This window comes from Vidua macroura, chromosome 1, assembly GCF_024509145.1.
Source record: "Vidua macroura isolate BioBank_ID:100142 chromosome 1, ASM2450914v1, whole genome shotgun sequence".
In the NCBI taxonomy this organism is placed as follows: domain Eukaryota; kingdom Metazoa; phylum Chordata; class Aves; order Passeriformes; family Viduidae; genus Vidua; species Vidua macroura.
Genome location: NC_071571.1, coordinates 98,262,797 through 98,285,887, shown reverse-complemented (window position 1 = coordinate 98,285,887; position 23,091 = coordinate 98,262,797). Strand labels below are relative to the sequence as shown.

General features: G+C 37.5%; 1 protein-coding gene across 1 annotated transcript in view; it reads left to right on the top strand.

Annotated features, from left to right (window-relative positions):
* Positions 1–23,091, top strand: part of DOK6 (docking protein 6) — a 244,582-nt gene that overhangs the window by 154,830 nt on the left and 66,661 nt on the right. The window contains exon 5 of the mRNA XM_053991649.1: positions 1,990–2,179. Within this exon, the coding sequence (XP_053847624.1) occupies positions 1,990–2,179 (190 nt within the window). The remainder of the gene's footprint in view (positions 1–1,989; positions 2,180–23,091) is intronic.

The following is a 23,091-nucleotide window of genomic DNA, read 5'->3' as shown; positions in this document are numbered from 1 at the left end:
AAAAGTTATCTTGTTCACCACCATTCTCTTCCCAATGCGGTCATTGACCTGTTACTCCCAAGTGTGAGTCCTTCCATTTAGTTTAGTAGACATTACATTACACCCCTGCCCCATGCACTCCTCTGAGCATTAGGGGAAATTCTCCTCAGGGATCTCAGCAGCCTCTGCTAATCTACTTGTTCTGTGTGTCATAAGACTTTCCCAAAATGTCTGGAGTTTCACACATGGGGTCCTAGTCATAAAATTAAACTTTTAGGGCTAAAACCCATTAGTGTGACTAATGAGAACTTGGACCTGGGAGAAGAGGTTTTGACTAAATGAATATATTGCGGAGCCATTAATAGGACAAAATTAAATTGACTGAAACAGAACAACATTGGGGATGACAAGTTTACTTATAGCTATGCAGCAATTTTTATTGCTCAGCCAGCAGTTCCTTGCTTTTTCTAATTCCTCAGACTTTTGCCTCTTTATTCACACACACACAAACTCACACACACTTATAACATATTTTATTCTAGCTCGCAATATTTTAACTATTTTGTCAAAAACATATATATATCAAATGTTTAAAAACTAAAGACATAATGTCTATGATACTGAATTTCAAACAGAACGGGAAGCTAATTTTGAGTGTTGCAGTAAATTTCTCTCACTTAAATTTAAATTCCTTCCTAATTTTTGTGAGAATGCTGTGAGAAAATTCAGTTCCAATGGTGGATTAGAAATATTCTACACCAAACCCTTTTTACTTTATCATGTAATTGGAGGCAGTTTTCCTATCAGTTATCCCGCTAAAGAACATTTTCTTAATATTGTTATTGAATAAGTATTGCTCATGCTCATACTTTGAATTGTTCTTACTGTTTTTTGTCAACAACTTCAGGCAGTAGAATTGACATTTTGCATTTCTATCCATTTCAAAGATGAAAAAAAACTGTAAGTGGAAAGTTGTGAATGTATTGCACTTTCCTGTATGAGGCTATTAAGCCCTAATATTGCAATGTATGTAGCATTAAAATATAGGCTGGCACTTCCTGTGCAACTGTACAATATACAAAAATTTAACTGAGTTTTTCATTCTTTGTAGAAGCAACTCATAGAAACATTAATTATTCTTCAAAGAAAATTGCATTTTTATTTAAATTACTCTTCCTAATAATGTTTACTTACTTCCATATGAGTTAATGGTGTTTTACATCACCTTGTTTTTTTCCTTTTTTTTTCCCTTTTTTTTATGATTTTTTTTTTGCATTGCTTATTAAATCCCATGCAATTCAGGCACTTCAGAAAATTATTAATGCCCTTGACCTCCTACTACTATAAGTGCACTTTGCAAGCAAAGTGCAGCTGATAGTGATTGATGTCATGACCATAATAATATATCATGTTGAATCAGATGTTTCAAGAAAGCAACAGATGATTAAAATTGTTATTAATTTTGCAAATATGAATTACTTTGGCAAATAAACAGAAACTGAATGCAAGGGATGTAATTATTTACAAGCTTCAATAAGTAAACTTGGATTTGCAATTTCAAGGACAGCTTTTCTAGGAGGCAATGGCTGCACATACATATTTTGCCAGGATACCTTTAGTTCTGTTCTTTGAGAGAGGAGTCTCTGTCAGAGTTCTCATCATTGTGAATTTTGAATTGTAAAGAGCCATGGACCTTAATGTAAGGGTAGAAAAGGACTTCAGTAAAGGTGCTGGGAACATATGTCCAAGAGGACTATGCAGATCAACGGTGAATGATGTTTCAGACTGCTGCGTCATTTATAAGGGAAATGAAATAACAATGATTCTCCTCTTACTCCTCTCTTATGCACAACCAGGACTGCTTCAGTATTAATGGATCCTCACCTCTGTTAAAGCCAGAAATTTGGCTTTGATTTCTGGATCATCAGAACTAAAGACTTTATTTAATTATTTTTTTTCCCCAGTGTAAAATCTTGCTTTAACCTGTAATGTCTTTGTGGTTTTTTCCAGAACGATTCAATGTATACCTTATGCCTACACCAAATTTAGATATCTATGGGGAATGTACAATGCAGATCACACATGAAAACATCTATCTCTGGGACATCCACAATGCCAAGGTCAAGCTGGTCATGTGGCCTCTGAGCTCTTTGAGGAGATATGGACGTGACTCAACGTGGTTTACATTTGAGTCTGGAAGGTAAGAGCTAACGCAATGCAAAAAAAAGGAATAAATAAGTGGTGTTTTTTTTTTTTTTTGAATAAGCGGTCTGATAAGTTAGATATGCCTCTCTTTATAAAGCAAGACAGAATACATGGCCTCTCCATAGACTTCCCTTTGCTGAATATTACTTTTCAATATATTCAGGCCAGTGTTTGAAATAAACGTTAATATGTCTCATATTAAAAATGAGCTTAAGCTCCCTCTGAATTTTATTTAACTGTGATTGAAATGTTATTCTTAAGGTTTATGAGTCTCGCTGTGCTTAAACACTAGTGTGGTATGATTTGACTACTTTTGATAGAGAAAAAATTAATTCTGGATTGTGGAAAAGGCTCATCACACAAGCATGAATGGAATAACTTCCATTACAGTGGTTATTACTTTTTTTGGATGTTCCTGATGACTGATTGCCACCCTACAGTATAATTGTAAGCACGAGTAGAGAGAACATTGTGAACTCATAAAAAGGCTAGCTCTTTTTCCTGCCTGCAGTTTTAATCCTCATTGCCATTTCCATCTTCAGATCAGTTTTAAATTTCCACAGAGCTTTGTTTTGTCTGTCTTTAATGCATTTCATATCTTGCCATTAGGTTCACTGCCTTTTCTGCATTTCTGCACAAAAATAATTTTGCATTTAACTCTCCCTCTGGTGGTGATTCAACTTGTATTTTATGGTTCTAGGCTATTTTTTTTATGGTTTGTTTTGTTTTTTTTTTATGGCTCGTCATACTCCTTTATGAGGAGCCTGAATTTTCTGAAACAATCTGTGAAATTACAGATATATGTCTACACTCTTGGGTTAGACACACTGTCTTGTTAAAAAAATCTTTATATGCCTTTTGATGTTTACTGATTCAATACTATTAACAAATATTCACAAAAGTACAGTTTATGATCAGAAACAAAATCATGGATCACAGGGACCCTACTGTCTAAGGGGATAATGGCCAAAATTCCTCTGCCATTTCTATAGCTGGGAGTTACCATTTTACCACTAATTTGCATATCCAGACTGCTGTCACTAGACCATTTTGGTTCTCTATTCGTTTTCTGTGATGAGTTCACCTGAAGACATCACTAGAATTTTTTATTTAATGTTTTTTTAAATAGCAAAAGCTGACCCATGTTTCAACTTGATTTCAATGATTAAGCTGAGGGGCTTATTCAAATATGAAATTTTAGCATGAATTAGCATTTCAAGCCTCCTACAGTATTTTAATTCCATTTCAAGCCTCCTACAGTATTATAATTCCATGCTAGTATCTGAATATCATGTGCTCCTATGGTTCCCATGAACCATATGACCTGATGAAAAGTGGATTGTTTCTTGTGTTTTATTATTATGAGATAACTCTGCCTTTATCTGTCATGCTTTATTGTTTTTGATCTGATTCCTCCCTTTTTGATTTCCTGGGAGTACTTTATCTATCTAATTTGAAAATGCATAGAGTTTAAAAAAACAGGGCTAAAGAAAAGTTGGTATCTTCAATAACATCTGAAGGCTATATAGGGCAATAATAGCACTAATTTTAAAATCTGTTGTTGATTTGCTTGGGGTTTTATTTTTATTTTTTAATCAACAAATCATCTTTCTCATCCTTCTGAACTTGATTTTGTTTGTCCCCTGATCTGCTAGTACCTTAATACAATGAATTCCTGATGCATGTTGTTTTATCAGAAGTGAAGCACTCATCCATGTTTTATGAGAATGCTATGCAGTAGAAGTGTTGTTGCTTTAATTTTTCCCTAAGGCTTAAATATTAAATGTAGGCAATTGCTTTAAAGAAAATATTTTTGAATAGGTTATTATGCTTTAGTGTGTTTTAGCAGATATCCAGTAGACATGTATGAGGTTTGCATGAACATTAGAAGCTCAGTTTTTTATATTTATTTTACATCCTGAGTTTTGGTATTACTTTGTTTGAGAAAATAGATACCTTCAATAACATAAAAGGACATATTCACAAAGAGATACTATGTTAAAGGAATTGATCAAAATTAAGCTTTTTGACAAATTTGTCTTTTAATAAATATATTGCTTTTAATTTAAATGGAATATGAACTTGGTTGTACAAAACTGAACCACTCATTTGTCTAATGAAATGCAATGACTACACAATTTGAAGAATGTCCAAAATACGGGAGGAATGAACTCAGATTCTTTTAATCTGACAGATTTTTCTGTTTAGTTTTGCACTGAATTGGAGTAAATATGTGCCTTTGTACTATCTATGAAGTTAGACTTGTCCTTATTTTTTTATTATTTATTGAACCAATGAAAGTAAGTATTCCTTGCTCAGACATTTCCTTAATCTGTCTTTTTGTCTATCCCAACCCTGCTGAGATATGGGGAAAGAACTGTTTTGTGTGGCTTTGTTCAATGCTGGATGGAGAGATTCTCATTACCTAAAGTACCTGATTAGGGCTAATCCCATGAAATCTCTTCACCTATCAGAAAGCAGTCATTCACAGCTCCATTAGGCACTACAATAGCTTTGTGTAGATTAATCCTGTTTATCTAAAACAGTAAATGGATCACAGCACATGAGGTAAGAGCATAGCATTTATGTTTTTAACATCTAGGCTTTTCAGCTAACCAGTCTTGGACTGGACCCAGGAGTTGTGTTGGTTTTGGAAGGGTTAATTTTCTTCACAGCAGCTGGTACGGGGCCGAGTCTGGGATTTGTGCTGAACACAGGCTGATAACCCAGGGATGTTTCAGTTATTGTTGAGCAGAACTTACACAGAGTTAAGGACTTTTCTGCTCCTCACTCCACCCCAGCAAACAGGCTGGGGGCACACAAGGAGTTGGCAGGGAACACAGCTGAGACAGCTGACCCCAAGTGACCAGAGGGACAATCCTATACCCTATGGCATCATGCTGAGCATATAAAGCAGGGAGAAGGAGAAGGAATAAGGGGGACATTTGGAATGATGGCATTTGTCTTCCCAAGTCATTGTTATGTGTGATTGAGAGAAGTTTTCCTGGGAATGGTTGAACACCTGTCTGCCCATGGGAAGTGGTAAATTAATTTCTTGTGACATTTTGCATGTGCACAAAGCTTTTACTTTACCTGTTCCACTGTCTTTCCTCACTTTTACCCTTCCAATTCTCTCCCCCATCCCAGTGGGGGAGTGAGAAAATAGTTTTGTGATACTTTGTTGACAGCTGGGATTAAATCACAACAGGAGTTTTAATGTTTAATCATCAATGATTCACAGCATTTCCTTAGCTTATGGTTGTAGATAATGTGTTCAGACACCTCATTCTCATTATTTTCAATATTGGATACGTTGGAGGCACTGTGGAGCTGACCTGCATGGGTGCACTTACTTCTCTTCAAACTTTTGGGAGTGCTGCTCCATGAACATGGACTAAATTAGTCTTTGACTGTCTCTGATTTTAAGCCTCTGAAATGGGAAGTGTGTCCTTAGAGAGCTGCCCACCCTAACTGTCCAGATGAAGTTGCTCTTAATTTGCAGGGGATTGCATTAAGTACATGCAATTTAAGAAACATGCCAGAAAAGTAGTAAAACAGCTACAAGTGAAACATTTCATAGTCCTGATCAAGTGTGAAGACATCCTTTTCAGTCTCTTGTCCAAGTTACAGGATTTATTTTGCTAATGTTGTAAACCAATCACCATAAAAAAAACCTTAGCATAGTAAAGGCCATAAATAATGTTTGAATTCCACTCTCTGGTAACTACAAAAGGCAGTTGTCCAAGCTTTCCTTTTAGCAAAACAAGCTGTCTGAGGCATCTTTTTAGGACCATAAGAGGAGACTCCTAACAATGCAGAATTGAGACACAAAGAAAATTAAGCACATATGGACTCCTTGTTCATTTTGAAATGTTTTTTTCTTTCACTTTACTGTAATTTTGTCTTTTACGTTATTTTCTATGTATGGAAGCTGTCTGGTCAAGTGTATTAACTGGCCAGAAATATAAAAAAAAAAACAAAAGCTGAAGTCAAGTTAAACATGGTGAGAAAATGAGGGGATGGGCTGTGGAAGCTCCAGCCAAAATTTGTCAAATTTTGTGTTTCCAGCAGAGTAGAGAGTTTGAGGCAGAAGGTTCTTCTTGAGTTTTTGAGAGCAGAAGGAGCCACAAATCTATTACATACTCTTTTTTTTTAAATACATTTTATTTTACTTTGTAGACAAGATGTTGAAATTTAAACAATTTCAAGTATTTCCAACTAATTCATGCTGTGCATTCAAAGAGACTCATTGAACCACACTAAACTATTCCTTCTTTATTTGCCTTTGATGTTGGTTTTTTGTTCATCAGAGAAAATTTAATGAAATATGGTCTTCTCTATCACTTCTAAGATCTTGAATCTGTTTCTTTGGTTAAGAAAAATATTAAGCTCAAGCATTACACAGTGGTGACATGAGAATTTCTCAGATTTTTTTTTTTTCCCAAGACTGATACATTCATTTTCTCTGTGGTAGATACACAGATGCTAGGGTTATCTGAAGCAGAAAGTTCACCGTTTGCTTCAGGCACTACATCTGACTGAAATGTTTCATTTGTCTGTCAGTCCTCTGTGGTGAATTTTGGTGTTAATATGAAATGTATTAGCCAATTAACCCTTAAAGCTCAGTCACAGGAAACATCCTCTTTTTTGCTTATGTGGGAGGAGGCCCCTTATGCCTGTGCCTTGTGAGACAGCTGTCATGGGACTTCATACACTGTTGTACATGTCTATACCTCCCTGAAGAGAAGCCTGCAATTCCTGATTGCTGGTGGATTATCTAAATAGTGGATTAAGTTTATTTATCATGGGTTTACAATAGAATTATAAATCATATATTTTAAATCATTCTAAATATCATTGAAATCATATGCTTGTGATAGAATTTTTGAGTCACTTTGGGTTGAGCAGCAGTATGAGCACTTGTGCAGCTTCAGTAAATAATTTATCATTTCACATAAACGTTAGCTCAGAGCTCTCAGAGCTCTCACACTTTAAATAGTTAAGTTTGCTAGGATCTTTTCCTTCTTTTACACTTTTGTGATATTTTCAAAAAGCCAAATTACCCATGATATAAATTTTCTGTGGTATTATGTTTCCTCATGGTCCCTTCACTTCTTGTCATATCCTTTCCACAAGAAGCATATGTCATCAAGATCTGAAAATAAAAAACTTTCTTGAAAAAGAAACATTAATCTCTTTTATGCATCCTACCTTGGCTTTTTTCTCAGTAATGACACAGCTGTAATTTTAGGGAAAGTGGCATTTCTTAGCACTGAAAAGGTTTCATTAGTTCCTGTTACTTAGCAATGCCAAGGTTATACTGTAATACATTGTAATTGTAGTTCCATTCCTACTTTTTTCCATTCCAGCTCTCAGTTTGCCTCTTGCCAAATTCCTGACCTGGAATAAGTTCTATGTTAGTCATTTGATTCACTTAAACCCCACTTAAAAAGGAGTTGAGTGTTAAACTCATCTACAGGACTCTTACTCTGGTTTTGATCATGGTACCTAATCTAAGAACTGTTTTACTACTAGAAGCTAATACAGCTCATTGTAAGTGATTTATATAGTGCTCATTGCATTTTCTCTCTGCCAAGGCTCCTCTCAGACTGCTCTAGCATTGATAAGTCAGAGAAAGTTACACCAAAACTCACATAGCAATGAAATTCTTCATCATGTAACTGACTATGGGAAGCAGAGAGAAGAAGGGGTTGCATTGTACCTTCTAAAGCATTCTGGTTTTTTAAACCTTTCTTTGAAAATTTGCTCATGATATACAAACCTACAAAAGATTTTCTTCAACTAACAAAGACTGCCTGAGCCACTTCACTGTGAAAGCTAATTTTTTATGAGAAAAACAATGATATCTTAAAAAGAACTATATTGAGAGAATTCCCTTTTTTAATTTTAACAGAAATAGATTGAAAAGTCAGTGACTCTTAGGACAGAGCACCAAGCTTCATAGATGATGTTGTGTAGCCTAATAATGAATAAATTTATAAATACTAAATTGATAGCAATGAGCACATCACCAGCTCATTAATTCAGCATTGCCCAAGCAATTTTCCTATGAATTTGTACTGAATGAAAGACATGCAGTTAGAAAAACAGTCACCCAAAGTTTGTCCAGTGAACACAGCAGATATGCAGCTCAGAAGGAAAACCATTATCTCTGAGGTGTAGAAGTGGGTTTTATTGACAGATCACAGAAGGATCAGCGTGAGTTGTCAACTAATCACCAGCTGTCCGATATAATTTGTTTATTTGAAATGCTGCAAAGCTTTTTATATTTTTTACATCTTGCCAATGTAGGAATTGGTAAGAATGGTGTTGTGTCTGACTCATATATTAGCAGACAGCATGTTACGTTCCTCCTATGATCTTGGCATAATGTGAATTGTACCTTTCAGCTGAAGTGCCTAATTTGCTTTCTCCCTTCATAACACAGTCACCTCATAGTCAAATTAGGGCTTGTTTGAAAATATTTCGAGACCAGCCACCATTTAGCTTTCAGGAGGTTCTATGTGTGAGCCCAAAAGATTTATTTACTTGCCATATTCTAATTGTCTCTTTTTCATACCTATGCTCTCTTGTAGGCATGCATTGTTGGATTAATATTCCTGAAGCTGAATATGGCTAACAAGGTTATTGCTGTGTAATGTATGAGTGCAGAAGAAGCAGACAAAATAATTCATACATTCTTAATCACATTAGGATTCACTTATTGTTTCAACTCTGCATTTTAACCTTTGAATTACACAGTCAGCAACAGCAATAATTAATCTCATATGGCAGGTCTGGATAACTTGAAACATCCCAGCAGCAGGTCCTTTTATCTCCAAGAGGCATAATAACCTTTAACTTCCTACCAGAATACAGGAGGGCTAAAATAACTCAGATTTGAAACCCAAAACAATTCAGTAAAAAAAAAAAAAAAATTGTCAAAACTCAAAAGCTTTTAAATACAAATAGATTTTGCAATGTTCTTCATTTAATATATAGATACCATTTAAAATAAAAGTGTCTATTTTAGCACTGAAATACTGTTGCATTTCTCCCCCGGCAAGGCTATTTGCATGAGCTAATTAAAAATGCTGAAAGTTGATGCCTAATTATCTATATAGACACTGGAAGAGTGTAAAACGCTTCACAAAGAGCAATCCAGAAGGCCACGTTTTGCATGGAGAACCATGTAGCCAGCAAGAATGCTAAGCACAAATAAATCCTTCTTTTATCCAAAGCTTATGAATGTAGGATCATCAGTTGAGGAGGAGGTTTGAAATATCCATTATGCTAGGGCTGTGTACTGTACAAACACAGAAGGAAGTAATCAAAATGCAAAAACTGGAATTTGCACAACAAAAGAGCCTTGTTCATGAATATGTAGGAACCTGTGCAAACCTGTGTTTGCACATGCACACACATGGGGCATTGCAGAAGCATAAAGGCGCATGGTTTTATACATTTGTGGGCTTCATTGGTTGTCAGGAACTCTGGTTCCTCTGCTGGCATGTAGGTTTATTCTAAAGGTCATTTTAGTGTTGAACAGTTGTCTCTTGTATGTCTGATGCAAAAGCAATTGCAATGCAAGCTTTATTTTTCTTTGAGGCTTGAGTCTTCATTACAATGAAATCACGTTGAGTATAGCTTGACTGTTGTTCACTACTCTTGGACTGAGAAAGCTGCTTTAGCAGGCTGGTTTTGGAAGATTTTGCCTAATATCTGCCTAATTCCCCCTGTTCTTTCAGGCAGTGTTGATTCATTGTTCTCAGAAATAATAAACTCACTTATAAGTATCAGCTGAGGCCCCTTGGTCAGTTCAACCTTGAGGAAACTGAGGGGAGACCTCCTTGCAGTCTTCAACATCCTCACAATAGGAAAAGAAGGGACATGTGCTGATCTCTTCAATCTCATGACCAGTGACAGGACTCAAAAAACAGGGTGAAACTGAGACAGGGGAGGATTAGGTTAGATATCAGGAAAAGGATTTTCACCTTGAGGGTGCTGGAACAGGCTCCCCAGGGAAGTGGTCATAGCACCAAGCCTGACAGAGCTCAAGAAGAGTTTGGACAATGCTCTCAGGCACATAGTGTGTCCTGTGCAGGGCCAGGAGATGATCCTGATGGATCCCTCCCTGTAGCAGGCAGAGGTCCTGCAAGGCCTCCATGGCAGTCACTCGCCTAAGATAAGAAATGCAGAGTCATGATGAGTGGACCAAAGCAGCCCCTCTTCCGCCCTCAGACCCTTGTTATCTCTCTGTAAGGCTATAGGTCGTATTCTCCTCAACCCTGGCCATCGGACAACTTCCAACACCCCAGAATCCTACATAAACTCCCATCTCTGCCCAGTTCGGCAGAAGAGCTGTCACTGGAAACCTTGCAGGAGCTGCCAATAAAGACACCACTGCAGAACTCCATACAGACTTCTCCTTTCTCTGTCCCTGCATCTGCTCAGGCACATAATGAGCAATGAGCTGAAATCACAAAGAGCTGAATTCACAAGAGCTGAAATCACTCCAGAGTTGCTCTCTAAGTTGCCTGCGGCTGGGAGCTAGCCTGGGGAACCCAGAAAGGCTGAGTTGATTAAGCACAGTGCTATCCAGGACACCTACGGTGACAGCTGCCCAGGGGGCCGGACAGAGCCCTGGGACCCCAGGCCACCATACCTCCCAACTCAGCATATTCTATTATTCTATAAAATACCTATTGGCATCTTTTTGTTTTGCTTTATTAAGATGCATTTCTGGAAAATGTGGGTACCCAGTAACAACTTTGCTTCCAAAAGAGGTCAGTAGAGTGGTTTTGGCCATTACTGTATGGATAGCAGTTCCAGAAATACTTCTGAGTTCTAGACATAGTAATTGTGTGAGAGCAGAAAGTCTAGCTTAGAAATTTCCATGGTGATTCTTTTTTTCAGGAGCTGTATGCTAACTTCTCATTAGTAAGTTAAGTGACCTTAACAACAAGAGCTTTATATGTATGTAAGTTACATTTCGCAACATAATTATATTATATGTGATCTCTTGGCACCCAATACTGTTTTAGAATGTGTGCGTAACTGTGGAGGTTACTAATGTTTTTTTTTTTAATTGGTGCAGATTTTTTTACTTTTGCTAATTTTTGCTTTCAAAGCCAATCAATAATCATGAAAATAATATTTCAATCTATTGATTAATTAATTATTAATTTCGTTCATTATGTCATTGATTAGAAAAAATCTGCTTTTCTGTAAAAAGCTATTGATAATCAAAACCAAGACAATAATATTGAAAACAAACACAAATGGAGATAACATTAGTTTGCAAACCAGACAATTTTCTTGAACTGGTGAATAACTAGGATGTTTTTGTTAAAACCTTTAAAACATGGTAAATAACTCTGATAATATATATTCTTCACCATTTCCCAACAGCTGCACCATTAGTGAAATCCAAGTTACTTTTTTTGAACTTTTACTACTAAGAAAAATACACACAGAGAAATATTTTAATAACATGTATAAAATAATATAAATGTTTTCTTCCCAAAATATGTATATAACTAAATATGAAGACCTGAAAAACCTATCCAATTGACCATTCATGATTAGTTGTTTTAATTTTTTAAGGAGTGCCTGAATACAAATCCATGTGCTAAATTTCAAGGGTTTTTTTCACACAGTACTTTGCTAAGGAGAAAACAAGGCTAATAATTGAAAACCATGTCACAGCCCTCCTAGCATTACCATACTTTATACCCCCCTCAAGTCTTTTATTGCAACTAAATGTCCTCTCACTCTAATTTAAATTAACTAAAGAACTATTAAAATATTGTCACACAGGGGAGATGGAGAGCACTTTACAGGCAGTGCCTACTCAGTAGCATTCTGGAAAAATCAGGCTATTTGGTCCCACCAGCTCCTTTAATCTTCCACTTATTTATAATGTACCAAAGGAAGGTTTGCCCCTTAGCCCCTGTAGAGGAAATGCTATTAGCTACTCTGTCCCTCTTAATGGTACTTCTTTGCTATCACAGTAAGTTATTACTATTATTGCACTATTAATAATGCTGTACTCTGTGGTGTGTGATTTATTTCTGCTGTGAGTGGTCATTTGTCACATATTTTCTAAAAAGCTTCCATCTTATTAGAAAGAAGGGAGGGAGAAGTAGCATCTAATGGAATCTCTCAATCTCGGCTGCTCCAAACATCATTTGATCTTTCTGACTTTTTGGAAGAAAACTCAGTCAGTGCTATAATTCACTGAAATCTTTCATCTACTTGATTATCCTGTCAGTGACAAAAAAGTCAAATATAACATTGTATTCGCATGGCTTGCTTGAACCAGTATATCTAAGCAGATTTTCACATTTTTTTAACCATTATTTTTAATAATTCTCTGTCCAACTTGAAAAATATCCCCTCTTTAAAATGATACTTTACATGGTTCCTGATACACTTTCTGAAAACATTTTGAGATGAATGGCTGGAAGGATTTTATTTACCTGAAATGGCTGAAATTTCATCAGGTTGATTATAAAGGTAAATAGAAATTATCATTACTTATTGCATTTATTAGTATGCAATACTTAAAAACTCAAAAACATTTGAAACTGTCTTACCATAAGTATAATTTATGGTCAGGAATGGGATTAAGGGCAGAAAACTATATAGTCTTGGGGATGATTCAGTGGAAAACCCTGAAGTTCTTTCAGATGAGGGTGCCAACCCTTTATTTAATGATAGGAAAGCTGGATCATGTGTATCTGTGCTCATCTAATATTCTGCCACTGCCACCAGAGAACAAGGAGCAACAGCAGTGATGCAAACCAATCTCTGAAGAGGACCTGGGCAGGAGTGTGCTGAAGCTGGTTTGCAACACAAAACAGCAAGTGGACCAGCTTGCTGTGACTAAGAGAAATTGAAAAGTTGGTGAAAATAGCAGGGAAAGTCTGTGAGGGTGGGACAACAGAAAGGGCTAAGCACGTGGAATAGGAAATAGGGATGTGATAATTAAATACAAATGGGCTGGTAAGACAGAATTTGATAGGGAGAGACTTTTTAAAAAATCCAGAAGGTAGCTGGGTTTGGAAATGTGTATCATTTAAGGAGTAGTATCTAATCAGAAAGTGGGGAAGATATGAGCGAAAGTAGTAAGAAGACGTCCAGGATAAGTGTCTGTCATTAGCAGATGTTGACAAAACAACCTCAAATACTTCATTTCACAGGTACTTAGCCTTTTTTACCGGATGCTTCTTTAGGGCCCATGAGACCAATTTCTCAGAGAGGAAGGAAAAAAAAAAGAAAAAAATGTATGATTAGCTCTCAGCTTTAGAAGCACAGATGAAATGGAGGACAGCCAAGAAAAAGTGTTCTGTACACATGGAAGTAGTGTCAAAAGCTGGTTAAAGGGACCATCAGTGGAATAAAAGCAGAAAGCAATATACAGAAATGAAAATATATATTAGCATTCATCTGGAGACTAACATTCTGTCTATGATATAAAGAATACCTGTAATATAAATGTTCCAGATTAACAAAATGGGGAAATTCTGTAAAAGACTTTTCCAGTGTTACCAAGGATATTCAAAATGGTTTTAATGGCATATGTGAAATAGCCACAAACATGCCCTTGCTGTTATGTGTAAGTGTCCGGGAAAGGCAAGGTCACCTTTTGCTACATAAGAACCATGAATATACATTATCATTCTGCACATAAGGGATTTATACCCCTTCTCTTTTGCCCCCAGTACTGCTTTCTGTTTGGGTAACAGTATATAAATTTTTGGTGAAGCAGTAGGTATTGTATCCATAGTTCATGAGGTTTTTAAACCTGGCATACAGAATAATGGACAGAAGGGATTGGCATATTCCAGTGTTCTGAGCAGTTCCATGTTATAAATTTCTTATAAAAGTATTGTTAAGTCAGTGTAGAGCAGTAGAAGCCTAAATTCTGGAATATTGAACTAGACAAATAAACTCCAGTATAAGAGAAGCTTGTTAGTATTTTTTTTTTCACGGCAAAGGATGATTGCTTTTTTCATTTTGCTTTCAAACAATGCCCCAGGTTCCCTGGGCAGAGAGCAGGCATGCTGTGCTTAAAAATTTTATGCATTAGACAAGATGGATTTCATACTTTTAGATTATTCTATCCCAAATTTTTTTTTTCAGTCTTTGTTTTCCCCCTTTTCTGGCAGACTTGTTAAGGTGCATTTCTTGTCAGTTAATAGTATGGTCTGCCAAGAACTGGTCTGAGGGAATATTAAATGGTGCCATGTGAACACAATGACCACAGTTCTCGCCATTGTTGTTTAAACATATTCAGTTTAAGCAAAATCGTCACTAAAGGTAGCATAAAATGTGTCTTTAGCTAATACTGCATAGTTGTTTCACACAGGACTCATAGTAGATACTCAACAAAAAGAATCTAATCAGCATAACTGATTGATATTAATCATGTGGAAATGCACATTTTTCAAAACGTCAGAAAATGGCCATTGCATCCCATGAAGTTTTAGACAGAAGATATTATATATGGTACTATAGGAAAATATGTAGGGAGCCCAAGTATGTAACTATAAACTGTAAATAATTAATCTGGGGTTTTTTTCATTCTTTTGTACTCTTTTCCTGTCCTTTTCCAGTATGATCTAAGCTATGTAATTATTTGTGATTATTTTCTTTTGAAAGACTTCCTCCATTTCTTTTTTTCTGCACTTATTTTATCCACTTTTCCTTCCCACTTACCTGTGTAATTGTAAGAAGTCCCTGTTTTTATGGAACGAAATTTTATGTGAATAATTTGAAGATATGAAATATTTTGAGGATTCTCAAGGTATTATCATGCTGTCACTTACCTGAACACAAACTAAAATTGATTTTAGCTATCAGGGTAATGAGAAAACCTTATAGAAAGTTTTTCCACTGCTGGAAAGGACTAGCACAAGAATGTCCTATACATAATCAAACTTGGAGTCAGAGATGCCAGGTGAATGCAGTGGGAGTTGTTTGATCCATAACAGAATTGCTGCTGTTTGCAATTGAGAGAACAGGGAAAATCTGTCTACTTCACTTCTTCCTGGCTTGTGTCAAAGAGGAAAAGTTAAAGCAGGTGGGAGTGAAATCATGTTTCCTCGCTAAATTAAATACCACACATAGCAAGTCAGTGCAAGTTCAGTGAATTTTTAGTGCTTGTAGTGAGGGTTGCACGTTTTCTGTGATTACTTTTTGATGTTATTGCACACTCAGTTTACCACTGAAGGCATTATTTGACCACTGGTGTCAGCATACATGTCTAGCTAAAGTTCAGGCCAGAACCATGGCCTTCAGCCAAGATCTTCAATTCTAATTCAGTGGTTGACAGATATAGCTTTGGGTTTTTTTAAACAAATCCCTGCCTTGTCTCATACCTGGTGCTATTGCCTACCCCTGGGGTCACTGCTGTTGTAGTTGACAACCTACCACTTCTGAGATTAGTGTTGATGAGTCCTTGGATGTCATCAGCATATGTTAATTACTCATTAGTGTATGTACATAGCATGGTGAGTGGATGGCCGTGTGTGCCCATAATATTTGCATATGACTTTCTGAAAATTCCTCTATGTCCACAATGGTCAAAGCAGTATCTCTCATACCTTGAAGGTGGACTGACATTGAGAGAAGACAGCAATGCTTAAATCCCCACCACAATAAAATCACAATGTGCTGAAAGCATCAGAGAAATGACTGACCATAAATGCTTTAATGGCCAAAATCACTCTTGATGGTGCATTTAAATAGGGAAGTGGTGGGAGGAACACTTGAAATGCTTATTTTGAAGTACTCAAAAAACTCAACATAGAATGCTCAGGGTATTCCTTTCATCATTTCTTCACACATTTTGTGTCCCACTTTTGAAATGAGAGAATGCAGCATACATTCTTCATAAACTGGGAAAATTGATGTTTTGGATGCATCTTAAAATTATGCCTGTGACTACTTCACCTTTTTTTCCTGTCTCTATGGATCTAAACGTGGCTCTATATTAGTTCCTTCATAATTTTTAATTCTATTTTTCTGCTATTATTCATCAATCAAAAACATTAATTTGTTATGCATTAGTTCATTCCTGTTCAGCCCTCCAGAAATTTTTCTTTCTCTCCTTATGTGGATATACTTTGATCAGGATATACCTACTTAGCATGCCTACTAGCTGTCAAAATAAAATGGCACAAACACAGCATCTGCCTGCATCACAGAAGGCACAGTTTGTTTCCAGTACCATTCAGATAAAAGGTCAGTGAGACATTATAGAACAAATGCACTTGTAGATTATTTCAAATGTTAAATTCTTGGTATCCTACTTACAGGTATGTGCAGATGCAAAACTGGGAATCCCAGGATCACACAATGGGTAAAGTTGGAGGTGACCACCTTTTTTTAAGTTGAGCATCATCAGGTATTCCAAATACTATGTGCAGGGTCACAGCTTTTAAATATCTCAAGTTTCTCAAAGATTAAATAGAATTAACAGATACACCTATGCAAATTTGATCCTTGGCAGTTACTGTTCTAACATCTGTTAACTGGCAAATGTCTTCTTAAAACAACAGTTCCTTCCTGAGAGAGAATTGAGTTAACTTCAGAATTATATCTCATTGTGTTCGGAATTAATGCAGACTCTAGGGAGTAGAGTCACAGAATTTCCATCCCCAACACCCTAGGTGAGGAATAGTCCTGAAGATAACAATGCTGGAGGGCTCCAAAAGAAAAAATAAAAAGGGAGAAAATAAAGATCCTGGGTCACTAAGTTTTATTGCTTTTCTTATAGCAAGTAGTGATGTGCTGCCACAGGGCTCCTGTACTATTACACTATCATTTATTTTAACCAGTAATGGCCTTATTTGGGTTTTATATTTAACATTTTATATTTGTTAAAGTCAACAGTATTCATGTAGATTAAATGCTGTTTCCCCTGTGTACTGCTCTTAAAGACACAGAAAGAAACTGAATACTGTTGTTATGGGATATTTGTTGGGGAATAATAGCTCTTAACAGGATTGCAGAGGTCCTGTAGAAATATCTGTATTTGCATATGACCCAGGATTCCAGCACTTGTATCTTTCTCATTCAAAAGTGAGATGAAAAATAATAGCCAAATCATGATGAGTGAAAAAGTTTAGTCAGAAAAATTTAGCTTATGGTAATCTTTGCAAACTCTTTATCAGACCAGCATTTTACATAGGTGTTGTACAGCCAGAGATAGTTGCTCCTTCTGTACTAAAATTATAATAGTAATATATGAGCTCTTAGTTTATCTTTCACAAAGTTGGTAAGAATAGATGCTTGTCCAGTAGTTAAATAGTATTAATTAATAGTGTTAAATAGTATTTCATCATTATCAACAAAACCTGAGGTCCTCAAATTAACAGAGCTAATTATCTAACAGCATTTTCATGTCTGTTCTATTATATAAACTGTCAAAAATGCAAATGTGTTGTGTATTTTGGAGCATATCAACAATTGGCTTTATTATCCTCTCTTTGTTTTTAATAAATGTGACTTTTTCTTTAAAGAAAATATTGCAGTGTCAAAAGTCTCCATCAAGTGGGTTGTTTTGTATATACATATGTATTAACTACCTGCACTGATTTCTTAAAAAATATGGACTGAATACTAACACAAGAAGGTAATTTGCAAGTGCAACATAGAATATTTCTTACTTAGAGGTGATGGAAACACGAACAGCATAGTTCAGTTGCCCCCATCAAAACATCTAGGTCATGTGTTATGAAATCCATAAAGCAAGAAGAGACAAAAAGTGCAGTTATGGTAAAGTATTTGGTAAAGATTCTACTTCTTAGACTCCAGAGTATTGCTTCTAGTAGTTAGGAACAATGTCTTAGGTATTGGGTGTATTGGGTTTGTATGACAAGGCTTTGGTAGCAAGGGGACTACAGAGGTGGCTGCCAGAAGCTTCCCCCATGTCTGACAGAGCCAGTACCAGGCAGTTCCAAGACAGACCTGCTGCTGGCCAAGGCCAAGGCCATCAGTGTCAGTGGTAACCCTCTGGGATAATGTATTTATGAAGCAGGGAAAGAAACCCTGAAGAACAGCAACTGCAGCCAGAGAGAGGAGTCCGAATATGTGAGATACAGCCCTGCAGACACCAAGGGCAGTGGAGAAGAAGGGGCAGGGGTGCTCCAGGCACTGGAGCTGGGATTCACCTGTAGTAGTGCAGACTATGGTGAGGCAGCTGTGCTTCTGCAGTCTGTGAAAGTCCATGGTGGAGCAGAGATGCACCTGCAGCCCATGGAGGATCCCACAGTGGAGCAGGTAGATGTCAAAGGATTCTGTGACCCTGTGGGAAGCCTGGACTGGAGTAGGCTCTTGACAGGGACCTGTGGGCTTATAGAGGGAGAAGCCCATGCTGGAACAGGTTGGCTAGACGCCATTAACCTTTGACCCCATTGGGAACCGACATTGGAGCAGTCTGCTCCTGAAGGACAACACTCCGGAAGGTATCTATGCCAGAGCAGTTTGTGGAAGACTGCAGCCTGTGGGACAGACTTATGTAGCATAAGGTCGTGGAGAGCTGTCTGCTATGGAAGGGATCCCAGGCTGGAGCAGTGAAAGAGTTTGAGGAGTCCTCCCACTGAGGAGGAGGGGAGTGACAGAAACAATGACTGGACAGCAGCCCCCTTTTCCCATCCCCCTGCACCATTGGAGGGAAGAAGGTAGAGAATCAGGAATAAAATTAAGCTTAGGAAAGAAGGAGTGGGCGGATGATATTCTTAGGATTTGGGTTTGCTTCTCATTAGCCTGTTCTGGTTTGATTGGCAATAAATTCAAATACTCTCCCCAGGTTGAGTCTGCTTTGCCTGTAATTGTAACTGGTGACTGATCTCTCCCTGTCCTTATCTCAAGTCAGACACCTTTCCTCATATTTTCTCTCCTCTGTCCAACTGAGGAGTGATAGAGCAGCTTTGGTGAACACCTGGCTTCACACCATAACTTAGTTTCTAGGATCTAGGAAATAGAAAACAGAGCCTCTGCACAGCATGTTTGCTATTACATATGGACATATTTCATAATTGCATGTCAATTTCCACATTCCACCTTTTATGCATGACTTCAAGTCCAGTTTGCTGCTTTTTATACTGTAACCAGCATTGAGAATGATTTGCTATTTTTTACTCTTCAGCACTAGCTAATTTTATTCTGATATATCAAAGTCATTAATATAAACAAGAACATCTTAAGAGTACGGATGGCTTGGCAACAACCAAATAAAAGTGGTCTGAAATAAGCCCCAGATAGAATCCTCCTTTTTATCAAAACTGAACCTCAGGAAAAAAAACTAAAATATGTCTTTTTCCACTGTGTCTATGATAGACAGGGGAAAACCCTGTGAAAATGAAATAGAGGATTATAGTGCTACTGGACAATCATTGATGTAGTCCAGACAAAGTCACAGCCCACTTTCTGCACTTCCATTAAGCAAAAAGTGGAAATATCTGGCATGCAGAAATGGGTTGTTATCCCTTGTATGCCCCAGTGGTCTAAATGTGCTGTCACATGGGGCATCACAGAGACAGTGGCTGTAGAGGTAGCACAGTCAATGAAGGAAAAATTATCCCAAGAGGCATAATTACCACCAGTAGTGTAGAGAAATGTGTCCTTTGTGTCCTTAAAACAAAAAAAAAACATTTTCATGAGAAAATTTTTGTTTCTGGTTTATTATACGACTTAAATGGTTTCTGGTTTAGGCAGAAAAATAAATAATCTTATAATGGAAAAATACTATTCACTCACAAAATGAGTCCCCCTATAAATCTCTTTATAACAGGGAAAATTCTTAGGGTATCACATCTCTGCTCAGAAAGACTAGCAGTGTATTCATCAGGCTAGCACATAAGATTTTTGTTACCATGACTGCATATAAGGTCCTTAAAAGATTTGCAACTTGGAATGCATTAAGATCCTCTAGGTAATATTAGAGAAGGACTACTGGATTCCTCTGAGCGGTGGAGTTCCACCTACCTGGCAGCAAATCATCATCAATCATTTCCACTCCATCTGTGAATGTTTTCTTTCTCAGAATTGCAAAATGTTTCTATAAATGGCCTTAGTAGGAAAGCTGCACTGATAGCATGGAGATCCCTTAGTGCATTTAGTTGAAAACACTGTGGATGACTCAAACACAAGATCTGACCTTGAACAAATCTTCAGGGCTAAGCTCCATGATCAAGTTACTGAGCCATATCAGAAGTGTGATAATATTCAAACTTCCCTGTATTAACTCAGGCCAAATTCGAGGATATTGCACTATCTATATCTCATAAGCATATTCAAGAGCAGTGTAAAGTTTCCCACCTCAGCTTAAGTGCAAAAACACGACAATAAGTGTAATGGAGGAATGTCTATGGCTGGCAATTAGTAGATAGCATGCATAATTGCTTTTTCTTGTGTATTCTTGCTGGTAAATAACCATGATTAAGGGGGGCAGGCAGACGCCTCATATATCAGAACATTTTCATGGTTTGCTTCTCAGATCATAAAATTATCAGGTTATCCTTTTGACACTCTAGATAAAACTCCAAAATGCTGACAGCGAGGCATGGCAGTTTAACTCTTCATTCCCATAGGGAATGTGTAACAGACCACACTCAGATTCTCTGTTTACTCCTTCTGGATGTTGCACTTTGCACCATTTCTGTGCTTCACCTTGGTGATCTTCATTTCCCAAGCAGAGATTTTTCACAGGACTTTTTCCCTGCTTTCACCGACCTTGTCCCAGTTTTGGGTCTTTCTGACCATGTCTGCTGCCAAAGTTGCATACCTAAATCATTCACACTTTGAGTACATTTCTATTAATTGTCTTCTCTCTGCTTCACCTACAGAAGTTTCCTAGGTCCCATACATATTCTGTTTATGAAGTTACATTTTTTCCTCATTAATTCCCCCTTCAAAGTATCCTTTTTTTTTTTTTGCTTGTTCGATAGTAAGTTAGAAATTTTTTATTTCCTTTTTTCTGCTTTTTGTTTTTCTATCCTTTCAGCATAGAAGTTGACTTACAGTTTCATAAAAACATGCATAGTTTATTTTTCAGTTGTCTGCATAAGTATTCCTAGGCATAAAGGGAGCTTTTTATCTAAATATGCTCTTGCCACAAAGAGTTTATTTGCTTTCCTTACTTTTTTGTTTTGTTTTGTTTTCTCAGAAAAGACCAACTTTGGCAGGAAGCAAGCTAGCATGTGTTGAAGGCTGGAATGAGCAAAGAATTTGGACCCTCGGGGAAGCTTTGCATTCATTTTATAGTGAGGTCTGCTGCTTAGCTGGCCTGTCTTTAGTGTATGCTGTGTGTATCGTCCTTGCACACAAAGAAGAAACAGGATTTCTGTCAAAATGACTTAGCTCAAGTTAAGATAACAACAAACAAGGAATGAACAAAAGTTAGATATCCACGAGAGAGATAGTGTTTGTGTGTCTTCACTGATAATCTAATTAAATTGGAGGCAAAATTGCTAGTTTCCACCACATTTTAAAAAATCAAAGCTGTAGCAACACAAGAAATAAATGTCTCAGTTCAGAGTTAGATAGTGCATACCAATTAGGGTTTTTTTCACGACTGACAGCCAGAGCTTCAAGGCTTTAAAGAAAGGCTGACTTTTACTTATTCCTTGTCTTAGAAGTAACAGGCCTGGTCCCATATGTGCCGTCTGACTAGCTTCTTTGGCATAGAGGAAATGAGCATTACCTAGATAAGCACTTGTGGGGTGGATCAAGGCAGAGCTCAGAGGTCATGATCAGAGGAGTAGAACCCAGCTGGAGTCCTGCAGTCACTGGCATTCCCCAGGGATCAATTCTGGGTCTGGCCTAATTCAGCTTGTTTATCAATGATCTGGATGAATAGATAGAATGTACCCTCAGCAAGTTTGATGATGATGATACAAAACTGGGGGAGTGGCTGATACAGCTGGAGGCTCTGCTGCCATTAAGTGGGACCTTGACAGGCTGGAGAGCTGGGTGGAGAGAAACCAAATGAGGTTCAACAAGGTCAAGTGCAGGGTGGTTATTCTTCCACCTGGGGAGGAATAACCCCAAGTACCAGTGCAGGTTGGGGACTGGAGAGCAGCTCTGCAGAGAAGGACCTGGGTGACAAGCTGGCCATGAACCAGCAGTGCCCTTGTGGCCAGGAGGGCCAATGGGACCCTGGGGTGCATTGGGAAGAGTGTGGCCAGTACCCACCCACTCAGCCCTAGTCAGGCCACATCTGGAGTGCTGTGTCCAGTTCTGGGCTCCTCAGTACAAGAAAGACAAGGAGCTACTGGAGAGGGTCCAGCAGAGGCCACAGAGATGATTTGGGGTCTGGAGCATTTCTCTTACAAGGAGAGACTGTGGGTGCTGGGCCTGTTTAGTCTGGAGAAGACAAGAATGAGAGGTATTTCCATCAATACATATAAACTTAGTTTATGGCACAAGAAGTTTCACCTCAGCATGAAGAAGAACTTCTTTAGATTGAGGATGGCAGAGAACTGGAACAGGCTGCCCAGGGAGGTCATGGAGTCTCCCTCTCTAGAGACATCTAAAACTCACCAGGACAAGTACCTGTGTTACCTGTTCTAGGTGACCCTGCCTCGGAAGGGTGAATTGGTCTAGATGATTTCCAGAGGTCCCTTCCAACTCAAAGAATTCTGTGATTCTGTGATTTTATGAACTTGATTTTTGGGCCTTGAAGTGTTTGAGTAAACAGCTCCACTCTTTTAATGAAACAATTTTCAAACTCTAGCTATGGGGTATGGAACAGCAATTACATCCAGTTTGGTGCTGGTTACTGGACATTATGTACTCATGATCTGTTCTCATTTAAGAATTTAAAGTCCATTTCTATTTCAAGAACTAGAAATGCTAAAGCAAGATAGTTATTTATTACCTATTAGTTATTAATAT